Genomic DNA, 14,915 nt, shown 5'->3' with positions numbered 1-14,915 from the left:
GCATCTGTTGTCGTAGGTCACAGTACGAGATTTTGGGATATACAACAAAGATTCCGCAGTGATCGTGGCGGCTGATACAGGGTAACAAGCTCCTGTATGCATTTATTGGCACAATGTTGATATGAAATTCATATGTAGACACTTAAATTCTGTAGTGTACATGGATATACATGATACTATGCATATCAAACATGATTGAAATGAAAATTATCGCATCAGTCATAATTTCTGTAAATATTTGGTAGAAAAAATAAAATTATATGGTGTACTATTTTTTTTTTCAATTGACACATTTTTGACTTTTGACAAATGTATTTTATTTATTTATTTAAGAGCCTGGTATAGAGGACTTTAATAGTCTTGAACCAGAAATAAACTTAACTTATATAGAAACTGCATTCACCAGTTTACCAAATATTATGATCTCTATACCTTTCCTTTCAAACATCTTTGTATCATCAACTTGTTGCAGCACATCAGTTGTTGTTTCTACAGTAACTGTGCAGTGACGTGGACATATTTAGCATGCCTTTCTCTCTTTCCTCCTGAACGAGTGCAGCCTCCTTAAAAGTCTGAAATAGCAATGCATGTTACATTCAAAACAAACATAAAATGTAATATTACTTGAAAGTTTTAAACTCAAAACAAAATAACAAGTGGTGAAGTGGTGATAGACCTGCCTCGCCCCCTACCCCCGCTCTCTTGATCACTAGAAATGACTATATAGTATTTTTCACCTTTGATAGATCCCTGTGAAAGGCACGTTCTCTTCTTCTTTCTCTTTGTAAAGAAATATTGATGGTGAATAACCAATATCATCGCTGTCGTCTGCGTGCCACCATGCAACAAAGTGTCTTCTCTTTGTGTTTGTTTGTTGGAAATTTTAACAAGAGGCCCAGAGGGCCTGTATCGCTCACCTGAATAATAAAGCAACCAACGGAAATAATTTTTATTACTTAAAATTCCTTCAATGGTACAGATGAAGAAATTTGAAGATTTAAACCTCGAATTTCCCTATTGGGCCCTGCAACTCTCAGCCACCAACCCACCATTTATAAAAAAAAGGTCGCCTTTGCCAAATTATGATCCAGTTTAAATTGGAATAAAATCCCTTAATTCCTATGGTAAAAGAACTATTTCAAAAGTGTTTAACTCTATTTCCCATATTTTGCCCCACCCCTCTGCTCCCAGGGTGCCACACCCACCGTTTATACAAAACCGAGTCATCTTTGTCAAGCATGCCCCAGACAAAATTGAGATGAAATCCCTTTATACTTACTGTAGAAAAAGGATTTCAAAGGTTTTTACCTCTATTTCCCCTATTAGGCCCCACCTCTGCCCCCAAGGGGGGGCCACACCTACAATTTATACAAAATTGAGTCCCCTTGGCCAAAGGATGCTCCTGACCAAATTGTGATGAAATCTCTTAACCCCTATGGTAGAAGAAGGATTTTAAAGGTTTTACGTATATTTCCCCTATTCGACCCCACCGCTCTGCCCCCCAAGGGGGCCACACATCCGTTTATACAAAATTGAGTCCCCTTGGTCTAAGGATTCTCCAGATCAAATTAGGTTTAAATACCTTATTCCCTTCGGTAGAAGAAGGATTTTAAACGTTTAACCTCTATTTTCCCTATTCGGCCCCAACTCTCTGCCCCCAGGGGGTCCACACCCACCGTTTATACACAATAGAGTCCCTTTGGCCTAAGGATGCTCCAGCCCAAATTTAGTCCAAAACTACTGAGCCGTTAAGGACAAGTAGCGTTTTAAAGGAAAAGTTGACGGACGGACGACGGACGCCATGGCATAAGCTAACTTGCCCCGACTATAATTGGTTTGTCCTTGTCTTCATATATCAACACTTTCCTTTGCTCTCCAAAAGTTGGGGAAACGAATACACCCCCAGGAGTTTTACCTGGCGCCCTGTGCCTGACAAAGAGAGCTGATATTCGATACCGTATGAATGTTATGAAAAAACACAACTGGACGTTAAGCATTTGTTATTATCCCGGTCCATCATATATAGCTTGACAAATAAAAGGGACCAGTCGGTCTTGAAACGTTTGATACGTACATTGTTTGTACATAAAATAAAACTTTGATATATCCAAATTGATGAATTCTATTTAACATTATTCAGAATGTTTCGAAAATGTTTCATATTTTAGGAATCGTCATGAAATAGTATGATTTATTGCCATTACATGTATTTGTGCATTAGCTTTCAGAATTAAGATTGGGGTGGACGGGATGGGAAAACAAGTTCCAAAAATGGGCATATGCAGTAAATCATCTACCCATTCTTTATATGATAGAAAAAATGATTGTTAACTATATTAGTTAACGTGGAAATTGTCCTGTCACTTACACAAATGCTGTAGAAATCAGAATGCAGTTATCTTATAACCATAACTGATAAAAGAGTAAAATGGTTATTTGCAAGATACGACGTCACGCATAGTCAATTGCTATATTCCACTGGAAATATCATTGGAACCATTTAACAGTGAATGCATGATACTGTTTTGTTTACTTTGACACGTTTTGCATAAAAAGCACATTAGGGAACTTGATATCCTGAAAATCAATGAAAGGGGGCTGCAGTAAGAATTGTGTTTTATTTGAGGAATAAGCACTGTTTTGATGAGTATTTCATGCGAATTGATTATTTCGTGCTAAAATGATTAAATCCGTTCAACATATCCTTTTCATAAATAGTATCAGTAACCTTGGCCCTGACTTTGGAACATTAAATACGAATTTATTCAAAAAATTCTCACACTTGATCATTATGACAATTGGTCAAACCTTAAAAAAATAAATAAAAAAAAAGTCGCTAGAGCCACGACAGTGTATCTGAACTGGCCGTAACCTAAGTTTCAACAATCGTTTTGTGTGTAGAGGTTTAATATCCACATTAATATCTGGAAGGAATATCGAATGGATACTTTGATTTGTGGTAAGAATGTTAAATGCGATCGGAAATCATTTATCTATTTACCTTTTTCTTGGTTTAAACATACAACGCGATACAATTCTAATTTCTAGTCACAAAAGTTCATTGAAAGATAATTCAGTAATTTTATTAACAAAGAAAAGAGGAACAAAAACAATTTAATCTTATTGCAAACATTAAACATAATTGTTCAAATGTACACCATTTGAATTGAATAAATTAAAATAGTCAACATCACTTGTAATCCGATCGTTGAAGGAATCCTATCATAAGCAGGAACCGCTCACAGACAAACTTTGTGAGGGCAATGTCATTCTTACCTGCCTTTCGAGAGAGACTCTGGGCCTCTAGAATGATGGCTACAAACACAGACAACAGAATGTACTGGATGAGGAAAGCAAACACGAAAAAGAAGGCGGGTCCAAGTACAGAGTTAGCCTGTTCGAGTTTGTTGTAGTCTGAAACACCGAGTAGAAAGTTACTGAGGGTTATTATACTGCTTCCCACATCTTTATAGTCTACAATCCAATAACCGAATACCAGGTGTGCAAAGAGAGCGAATGCCATGAAGCAAGTGAAAAACAAAAATGCAAAATTCAACATACTCCCTCTCGCATTCCCCAACGTTTGCATAAGGACGGTTGTATTAGTGTTGAAGCGGAATAATTTGAAAACTTTCAGAATTACTAACATGACTAAAACGGCCATGATATATGTCAAAACGAAGTCCCAAAACACGGCGGTGTAGAAACTAGTGAATTTGTTGGGTCCATTTTTCCTATATTCCGACAGAACACTGTCCACTAAAACAAGTCTCTGAAAAAATAACCCAAGAGTACAATAACCAAGCACAATGATCATAATTTCCATATAATTCCAGGAGTCGGAGAAGTACTCAGTTTTCCGCAATTTTGTGAACTTCTTCACTTCGAAATAAGTGAAACCTATCAGGTACACCAGAAAAAGTGACTCGCATACAGCCACAAAAATACCGAGGTCAGAGTCATAATGATTCAGCTTGGAGGAGAAAAATTGATAATAAGGCATGATATTCCCTATGTTTGATAGTTCAAATATGATAACGGCCACTGTGAACAGATCAACATTGGGGTTGTAGGAAGTGAACTCCAAGAAAATTGCTCGAGTGTACTGGTCAACCCAGTGCTGGGACCTGAGGTCATTGAGTGCAGTGTGTGCAGCGTCACTGCCTGCTGGCAGCTCCGTGACATAACCTCCCCCAGAATAGGAAGCGAACCTTCCGACAAAAGGAAGCGTTTTTAGTTCCAATGATGAACGATATTTCCAAGCACTGTCTTTGGTTGGAAATTTAGCTGCTTCAGGGAGTGGCCAAGCCCAAGATGCATTAAATGGGCGCCATTCTTCATCACCAGTTGAAAATGGCACTTCACAATCTTGGTCAGGAAAGAGCGAAGCATACAAGCGAGTGTCAACTCTGTAACATGTTATACCTGAAACGAAAGATGCAGTTGTGTAAAAAATAATACTCATTGGGCTGTTTATACTAGATGCCGTTTGACAAAACAAGAGGCCCAGAGGGCCTGTATTGCTCACCTGAATATGTTTAAAATAATTGTTATGAAGTAAAGATATAGCACTCCATAGTAGGTGCTGTAAGTACATATGAAATTTCAGAAAGATCCAATCAGTACTTGAGATATAGCGAGAACAAACTTCAAACAAAGTCCCACCCCTATGCCCCTATGGGGGTCACATACCCACCATTTATACAAAATTGAGTCCCCTTTGCCAAAGGATGCTCTAGGTTAAATAAGGATAAAATCCTGTCACTAGTACAGAAGAAGGTATTTGAAGAATTTGCTATGTGTCCCCTATTGGGCCACACCCTTCTGCCCCCAGGGGGCCCACACTCACAGTTTATACAAATTTGAGTCCCTTTTGTCCAAGATCCTGCAGATCAAATTGGGAAGAAATCCCTTCATCCCTATGGTAGAAGAAGGATTTTAAAGGTTAACCTCTATTTCCCCTTTTGGGCCCCGCCCTTCTGCCCCCTTGGAGACCACACCCACTGCTCATACAAAATTGAGTCCCCTTGGCCCAAGGATGCTCCAGATTAAATTAGGATAAAATCCCTTAACCCCTTTGGTAGAAGAAGGATTTTAAAGGTTTTACATCTATTTCCCCTATTGGGCCCCGCCCCTCAGGTCCCAGGGTAGCCACACCCACCGTTAATACAAATTTGGTTTCCCTTCACCCAAGGATGCTTCATACTAAATTTGGACAAAATCCGGTCATTCCTTCAAAAGAAGAAGGATTTTGAAGAATTTGCTAGGTTTACCCTATTGAGCCCCTCCTCCCTTCTGCCCCCAGGGGGACACACACTGTTTATACAAAATTGAGTCCCTTTTGCCCAAGGATGCTACAGACTAAATAAGGATAAAATCTCTTAATCCCTATGGTAGAAGAAGGATATAAAGGTTTTTACCTCTATTTCCCCTATTGGGCTCCGCCCTTCAGGTCCCAGGGAAGCCACACCCACGGTTTATACAAAATTGGTTCCCCTTCATCCAAGGATGCTTCAGACCAAATATAGAACAAATCCTTTCATTCCTACAGAAGAAGGATTTTAAAGAATTTGCTATATTTCCCCTATTTGGCCCCACCCCTCAGCCCCCAGGGGAGCCAGACCCACAGTTTATACGAAATTGGTTTCCCTTTACCCAAGAATGCTCCACACCAAATATGGACCAATCCTTTTATTCCTACAAAAGAAGAAGGATATTAAATTTAATACCGGGATGTGACATATGTACGGGGCTAAACACCTTTCTTCAATCATGGGACAAACCTTTCTGTAAAAAGGAATATTCACGAGACGAATATCCCTTTTCAAATGTTTTCATAAAGTGCATATATGCAATGACAAACTACACGCGTATAAAAAGAGAAACGTTTGTGATTTTTTATTACATTGTACAACTCAATATCTTTGGCCAATTTTTGTTTCTATACCATGCATAAAAATGTATGTATACTCTCTTTCCCACTTCCACTGTCTCCATACGCTAATACTTAGTAAGTCATATTAGCCATCACGGACACAAACTGTATGGCAAAACCACTACGTGTACATGTAGAATATGTGTTAGATATGGGACGTGTTAAGCTACTTGATAATTAAATGTTTTCAATACTTTTCATAGATTAAAGCATTCTTGTCAATGGGCCATTTTTTATGTTGAGTCAAATGTTCTTTAATCATTTCATTTTTGACCGAAACAGAAGCCGTAGTTATCGGCAGCACGCGTCATTTTTACAACGTAAACAAATGTTCAGTTTCTATCTGAATTCGAAAATTAATTCGGTTATAGAGAAAAGGTTGTTACATGATCATACATTCTAAGTCAACAACATATGCTAACATGAACTGTTGAAAAATCACGATTTAAAAAAAAAATGTTACGCGATCATATTTACTAGAAGTAGGTTATCCTTTCTCAGTTATTCATCCTGGCCCGTCATTTTGACTTTTTTTTAATCTAGCTGCAATATATTGCGTCGATGCGCCAGAGGAAGCCGGGTATTCATACTAGTACTAATTTAAATCTTGTATGTAAAAACAAAAACAAAATCGTTTAATTCAGCAATATAATTTAATCATACCATTTTACTGAACCCGGTTATATCATAAATTATGTAAATCTAAAAGCGCACGTATCTCATTTGACCCCGATCACGAGTACCGACAGAGAAAGAATACGCCGTGGCTATCACAACACGTGTACAGTTAACCCTTGGAGGGCGTCATAACAAAATCAAACTAACCAGCCACTTATCCCTTCCTTTCGCATAAACCACTGTATAATTATAGAAACACAAAGTAAACTCTCTCCGATACATGCTCATTGACATATTAAACTAAGTTCATCTGTGTTCAAACTCAGACAAAGATACTAGCGAGGTTATAGTTTTAGATATTTATTCATAACATAAACAGCGCTAGCATTTCTGTCGATTCCATTTCAGCTTATAACCGGCTATCCGGAAGAATACATGCACCGTACTAACTGCTAGGGCAGTTATTTTCTCCTTTGAATACTTCCCACCTGTAATAATGATTCCGTAACGTTCTCCTTGCGCTAGCTTTTGACCATTTGGCAACTTTTTGCTTCGTAGCTGACACGGTACAACACTTTTCTTTGGCTAACTTCACATGGCCAGTCATTTTGTTTACAAAGAAATGGTGTGCAATGCGCATGCGCTAGTAGAGGGAAATCCCTGAACAAAACGTTGGTCAGACAGGTAAAAATACCGATGATTATCTTAGTTTTAATCATTTTTATGAATCTATTTCAGCCAAATCCGATCGTTATTTTCCATAAGGAGTCTCACTTGATATGTTTATGTAGTAATTGAAAAAAAGACAAAAAAATAGTTACTTCAGCGTGATGCCCCTTTAAGTAGATGACGTCAAGATACTTTTACTTATTATGTCTCATATATTCAATACATCTGGGTAAAATAATTAATAGATTGTTTTATTTATCAGATAGTAAATATTGAATACATAATATGCAGTTTAATTATTATAATATGTCTGCAACTGTTAAGTATTTAAATACAAGTAACTGTTATAGATGCGAGTAACTAGGTAGTGTCCAGATTCTGAACATGCTTAAGATCTGTTTGTACAATCACCCTTTTCTATGCGTTTTTGTCGTAGTCTTGCAGTTCCTATCAAGTAGCCAACACCATTAGCCATCATTCCCGTGTTGTTGCTGTATAGCATAGGTACAGCTGTATCTTGTAGGTATTTCCACATATCCTCAACCTTCTTTACCTGTAAATTGTAAAATCATTTGTCAATGTCACACCTACGTTCACGAGGTACATGTACAGACGTATGAACTGATATCAGTCCAGGAGGCACGTGTTTACATTGTTATAGGAGTAATGTGTATGTATGACCTTAGTCAGAAGGTTAAGGGAGTATTGACCTCAGTAATGATGTCACTTAAGGTTTGAAATGTATCTTTTAACATTTATGAGGGTATGCAACACAGTTCCATTCAAAAATATTCTCAAAAAATATTTGAACGGAACTGTGTTTTACATCCTCGTAAATGTTAAAAAGATGCATTTCAAACCTTATATTTACATTCTATTACATTCACTTTCATTATTTGAAATTAAGAAAAAAAAGGGTATTTTCACGAGCCTTTTCCGCGGGAAAGATGATGTGTTGTCAATGGCGAAGAAATACACAGTTGAGCAATAAACAAATAGTTCCACTTTGCTCAAGCATGTTTAACAAGCATTGATTATCTTCCGACTGTGAAAACGGGATAAGCTCATTATTGGAGCATTCGGCATGTATTACTGTCGCGGATCATGAGTTGGTACTGTTATCTAGTGGGATTGCAACACAAATGTAAATATATGTGTATATTGACATTAGTTTAGGAGTAACTTGTATATTACAGACCTGTTTCAGAGTGACGCGTGTGTAGGTTCCATGCACAAACATGTCTTCTGTAGTCTTAGTGGCACCGTAGTTGGTGGTCACATCCTGATGGCCATGCACCATGAACAGCACGATAGCCACAAAGGTAAAATACATGATCATCTCCCTAAGGATGGTAGTGATGTGCTCCTCCAGTTGGAGCCTCTCCCTGATGGCTTGTAATGCCTTTCTAGGCATGGCCGCGCGCACTGCCAGTTTCACTGGTTCTACGGAGGACAGCGTTATCCCCTGCCTCTTCAACAGTTCCGTTTGGCAATAATCCTCATCATGGTCTGAAATATGGTTATATTAATGTCATGTTTTTACGTCACTGTTCCTAAATTTTTAAATTCATTAAAACTGTTCTCATATTATTTGTTCATTGTTAATTTAAGGTTTCGTAGAAAACCAGGTCGGAAACAAAAGGATGAACATGTCTATTACATATCTGGATCAATAGGAATGTCCAGTTGGGATAAGATAATACATTTACTCTCATCTAAGATGGTGCAATGCACACACTTACAGTTTATCACACGTGAACATATTCATATTCCTCAATGTAAGAATAACATTTTAATATATCAAATCGGAACTGATATTAACATATGCATATTTTGAACCAATATGTCTTGTGATTTTTGTGATGTGATGTGCTTATTACATGATCTGTAAGTCATACGGAACAACAAATTACACAATACCTGGCCGTTCAAGGTTTCAATTAATTTCATTGTTTTACTTAATTGTGTGATTTCTTCATAGGTCTTGTTAAAAAACATTTGTATGAAAATCTCGTATTGCCAAATTGGCCCCATAGTCGCAAATTAAAGATGCATCAGAAAAGAATCGCAATGCCATAATACACCAACAATGCAATACTAAACTGGAGCATCGAACAATTTCTAAATTGCGACCAATTAGAAGCTAGCCTGTGTGGTTGCTATGATAATATCTTGATTTCGACCAATCAGAAGCCTCCATGCTGCCATGGTTGCTTTGCCAACAATCTGAAAATAAAGACTTGAATGCATAACTACGTATGCCCATTATTAATCATGTGAAGTTTCGGCAAGATATGACATATGTTTTTTGAGAAAGGGTCGAACAAGATCACGGCGTACATAATAACTAAATAAGAGATGTTGTTGACCACCATCTTAATTAGTTTTATAAAGTCCTCCAAACGAAGTGGGGGACTTATTGATTTTACTCCGTTTCTTCTTCTTACTATTCTTCTTCTTGTTCCGTCGTAATTTTGTTCCGACACATTTCTCGAAAACTATTGGAAATTAATGAAACTTTACAGAAGTCTTCGTTATGGTCAGGGTGTGTGTAAATGAGCTTTCATTTTCCGATTGGTCAACAAAGATGGCCGCCACGGCCTCCGATTGGTCAAAATCAAATATTGGTCGATTTTACTCAAATTTGGTATGTATGTGTTATTTTGCACTGCGAACATAACTGCGGGGGTTTAGGGGATTTCTGTAATGGTCCCCCATTACAATTAGCACTTGTTTAAGATGTTATTTAGATGTGATAAAATCAAGGAACCGTTTGTGCCTTGCGCAATCTTGGATGCAAGTTACTGTAAGTATGCCTATCAACTTATCCCAAGTGAATATTATGCATAAAAACATACTAAGCTTCAAGTTGTCCCTCCGGGTAAGAGCTTCAAATTCAACGGGTTTCTTAAATATGAAGGCGATGAGCACTGCAAACATGAACACTTTGAGAGGCTGGGTGACTAAAGCACTCTGGAAGAATGCGGTAAAGAATGACACAAGCCATTCAATGGACTTCTGGTAGCCGTACATCAGACCATACAACATGACAAAGTAGGAAGAAATCAAGGCGGCAGACAGAACCAATGTCCACGCAATATATACCACCCACCAGGGAAACCTACAATATTACAATGATGAAAATAGTTATATAATAAATATTGAATGTTTATATGATTGATTGCTATATCAAAGTCTTAAAACAAATTATTTCTCCATGCCATCTCTTTTCGTTACGTCTTCTACTCTATACCACCTTTTTATCCTAATACTTTTTTACTCCATTCCATCTCTCCTGCTCATTACTTCTTTTGTTCCTTACCACCCCTTTTCCTAATACCACTTTACATCATTCTATCTGTTCCTTGTTACCTATTCTACTCCATATCATCTCTTCTCCTCGCTACCTTATTTTACTCCACACCACCTAAAACATTCATCACCTCTCCCCATACAACTTCTTTTTCAATTTTTATCTTTTCCTTCATACTACCTCTTCTTTTGAAGACAACCCCTTTTCTCCGTATATACCTTCTTCTACGGCACACATTTCTCTCCTCTTCATCAACTCTTCCCCATCATACCATCTTAATAACCTGTTCTCCTTCACATCGGATCTTGTCTCCTCATACCAAATTTTATTCGACCCTTCATACTCGATACCACCACTTCCCATATAACTTTTCCCATTCTAACGCCTTTCTTCCATATAGCTTTTGTCTTCACAATTAAGTCTTTTCCTACCACCTCTTTTCCTTCATGCATCTTCTTTCCCTTGAATCACCTCATTTCCTTTTACCACCTCTTTTCAATCATTTAATTATTTTATCTCCCTGACAACCAAATTTCCCTCCCACACCACTTCTCCATACCACACCATCACCCTTAAACTGATATTCTGATATTTTCATGGAGTTTGATTGAGTACATAATTACCGGAAGGGCTTTTTCTGCTCTTTTTTGCCTTTGCTCTTACTGGTATGAAGTCCAAAGGACTTGTCCTCTTCCTTGGGACAGTCAGCCAGAGAACTTTTCCCTCTGGCTAGAGCCGAAGGTCTAGGTTCTAGTTTAGTGAACAACTGCATGATGATAATGTTAATAGGGAACATGATGAGACCACTCTCTATTCCAATGATGATGTCGGACAGAGACAGTGTGATGCCGCCAGAATTCAACTGGTCAGCAGGATCGTCTGTTGGTATCCCATGGAACATGAGACTGGTCAACATGGTCATCAGGAGAAGGGACAGTGCACAGGACAGGCGTTGTACACGGGTAAAGGGGCTGGTCAAAAACAAATTTACATATGTGATAAAGATAATACAACATGCACTGTAGAGGTTAAAGTAGCAGGTCGGAAAATGTCACAATGAATAATGTATAGTTATGTTAAATAAGACATGTTGTATATGTATGCTAATTTGGAGACAATTCAAAACACCTTAAAACAAGTTATTTGGAAATCATATGTTGGTCAGGTGCAAACCTGTGTAACAGAAGTCAAAAAGACAATCTCTATAACGATTAGGATACTGAAATAGTTGATCAAAGGTTAAGGGATAGTAAAAAAAATAATATCCAAAGATAATAGGATAATAAGGCAGGCATTGTATACTAATAAAGGGGAGAACCCAACAGAGCATAAGTTTAGGATAATAGATAAACACCAATGTAAAGATGGAATAGGTGAAAAAGGAATACTCTCCAAAGCGTCCAATGAGTGGGTACAGAAGTAAAACCCCGACTCTGAAGACGTCCAATATTCGGTCACTATGATAATGAGATACAGCAGGTTGGTTATCATCTCCTATATGGGACATACCTTCAATACAACAGGTTGGTTATCATCTCATATATGGGACATACCTTTAATACAGGAGGTTGGTTTTCATCTCCTATATGGGACATACCTTTGATGCAGCAGGTTGGTTATCATCTTCTAAATGGCACAAACCTTTGATACAGCAGGTTGGTTATCATCTCCTATATGGGACCTACCTTTAACACAGCAGGTTGGATATCATATCCTATATGAGACATACCTTTGATACAGCAGGTTGGATATCATCTCCTATAGGGGACATACCTTTGATACAGCAGGTTGGATATCGTCTCCTATATGGCACATACCTTTAATACAGCAAGTTGGTTATCATCTCCTATATCAAATATGGCACATACCTTCGATACAGCAGGTTGGTTATCATCTCCTATATGGCACATACCTTTGATAAGGAATACTGCATCATATAACTTACCTGTCATTATGTTTCCTGATAAACTTACGAAATTGGTTAAGGACCATATTATGAAACCATGAGATTTCTACAGCATAAACTGGTGTGATTCTGTTGGAAAACCGTACATGAATTTTTTATTATCTATAAGGACTTATCTACCAAGAAAATCTTGATACTAGAACAACAGGCCTGTATTGTTTACCTGGATAATAAAGCAACCATGGGAAATTATTACATAAAATCCCTCAAATGGTACAGAGGAAGAAGGATTTTGAAGTCTTAAACCTAAAATTCCCCTACTGAGCCATGTAACTCTGCACCCAGAGGGGCTACACCCTCCATTTATACAAATGTAAGTTGCCTTTGCCCAAGGATGCTCCAGGCCTAATTTGGATCAAATCCCTCCAATGGTACAGAAAGAAAAGGATTTTTAAGATTTAAACCTCAAACTCCCCTATTGAGCCCTGCCCCTCTGCACCCAAAGGGGCCACAACCACTGTTTATACAAAATTGAGTTGTCTTGGCCCAAGGCTGCTCCAGACCAAATTAGGAAAAAAATCCATTATCCCTACGGTAGAAGAAGAATTTTAAAGGTTTACCACTGTTTCCCATATTCTGACCCACCCCTCTGCCCCAGGGGGCCCACAACCACAATTTATACAAATGTTAGTCCCCTTTGACCAATGATGCTCTAGATTAAATTAGGATAATATCCCTTTATCCATATGATAGAAGAACGCATTTCAAGATTTTATCTCTATTTCCCTTCTGCCCCCTGCCACACCAACAATTTAAACAAAATTCAGTCCCTGGCCTAATGCATATGATTCTCCAGTCTAAATTAGGATAATATCTCTTTTTCCCCAAGGTAGAAGAAGGCATTTCAAGATTTTACTTCTTTTTCTCCTATTGGGTCCCGCCTAATGCCCCCAGGGGGGCTACACCAACCATTTATACAAAATTGAGTCCCCTTGCAAGAAGGATGCTCTAGAAATAATTGGGATAAAATCCCTTCATCTGTATGCATGGTAGAAGGATTACAAAGCTTTTACCTCTATTTCCCCTATTTGCCCCTAGGGGGAACGAACCCCCTGTTTATACAAAATTGAGAGTCCTTTGCCAAAGGATGTTCCAGACCAAATCTAGATAAAATCCCTTAATCTTTATGGTAGAAGAAGGATTTTAAAGGTTTATCTCTATTTCCCTATTCCGCTCCACCCCTCTGTCCCCACCCACTGTTTAGTCCCCTTTGCCCAAGGATGCTCTAGACTAAATTTGGATAAAAATTTCATTTCAACATATTTTATTGACATAGAAGAATGTTACACTGTCAAAAGGATTGGACAACAGGCTTATAGCCTATATAAGTCCTCTCCATATTGATGGTAGGTATATGGACATAATGGATTGAATTTATAATAATAAGATTTTGCTTACTGTCAAAAATTAACGTTTGTAAATCTAATTAGATATTTACATAATTAAGAGGTTATTATATAAAATATGGTGTGGGTGGGGGAAGGGGGATAACTCCCATAGAATAGTGTATTAATTAGATTTGGTCTGCAATATACAATGTAGGTAAAATATATATATATATATTGGTTATAGACCGCATATACATGTAGTATACAAGCTTTAATATCAGATTGAAGACCGCACAGTCCTTGTGTTACGTTTAGGTCTTCAACTGAACACTGTACAGGATCCATAGTAAATATTATTGCGGTATAATTCACAGTAATGCATTTGAGTACATATATGAGAAATTGCAGATCTAAAGTATGTACACTAAAAATTAAAGATATAGGTAGTATGGGAGAATATAAAAGGAAAGCATAACAATATCACGATAACCAGCCAGAGATGCACTCCTGTACGAATGGATGTTGTTTTTATAAATAAGTGTTATTATCTACAAATATATATACATGTGTATATATATTCACTCAAAATGTGTCAAGTTGCCTGGTATTATACTCGATATTCAACAAATCTTTTAGTTTTAACTATATATTTTAGGATAGAGCTAAGAATTTCCATATTTACACCTTCGTTACATGTTTGACAGCCATATAGTGAGTTGGTGAGATGAAAATGGTTATGGTTTCCAATAAGTTCAAGTTCATTTTTTAGTAATGCTCTTTGGACTGAAAACAGAGGACAGTGAAGAAAAAAATGTGAGACAGTTTCATGGTTTAAATCACACAGGATTATCTTTTAAATTATCAATATATAGGTCAAAATTTAAGTTGCTACATCCATTTCTAAGTTGACAAAGTATGATATTACCCTTCCTTGATCCTTTATTTTTGAATACATTTGAAACGCTCACATCTTCCTCTTCACTGATATTTGACATGTTTATAAGTTTCTTAAAAATGTTAAGGGAGGTTGCTTGTACTGTAGTAGGTGAGAGTTTATTAAACTCGCGGAGCATTGAAGGAAAAAAA

The 14,915-nt window shown here is 37.5% G+C and overlaps 1 protein-coding gene across 1 annotated transcript in view; it reads right to left on the bottom strand.

The window, feature by feature from the left end:
- Positions 1-3,067: 3,067 nt before the first annotated feature.
- Positions 3,068-14,915, bottom strand: part of LOC110441169 (polycystic kidney disease protein 1-like 2) — a 21,110-nt gene continuing 9,262 nt past the window's right edge. The window contains exons 3-7 of the mRNA XM_021484267.1: positions 11,159-11,506; positions 10,081-10,343; positions 8,421-8,731; positions 7,634-7,775; positions 3,068-4,425 (exon numbers count right to left, since the gene is read on the bottom strand). Of these exons, the coding sequence (XP_021339942.1) occupies positions 3,191-4,425; positions 7,634-7,775; positions 8,421-8,731; positions 10,081-10,343; positions 11,159-11,506 (2,299 nt within the window). The 3' untranslated portion in view covers positions 3,068-3,190. The remainder of the gene's footprint in view (positions 4,426-7,633; positions 7,776-8,420; positions 8,732-10,080; positions 10,344-11,158; positions 11,507-14,915) is intronic.

Source organism: Mizuhopecten yessoensis, unplaced genomic scaffold (assembly GCF_002113885.1).
Source record: "Mizuhopecten yessoensis strain PY_sf001 unplaced genomic scaffold, ASM211388v2 scaffold715639, whole genome shotgun sequence".
In the NCBI taxonomy this organism is placed as follows: Eukaryota; Metazoa; Mollusca; class Bivalvia; order Pectinida; family Pectinidae; genus Mizuhopecten; species Mizuhopecten yessoensis.
This window is presented reverse-complemented; position numbering and strand designations above follow the sequence as displayed.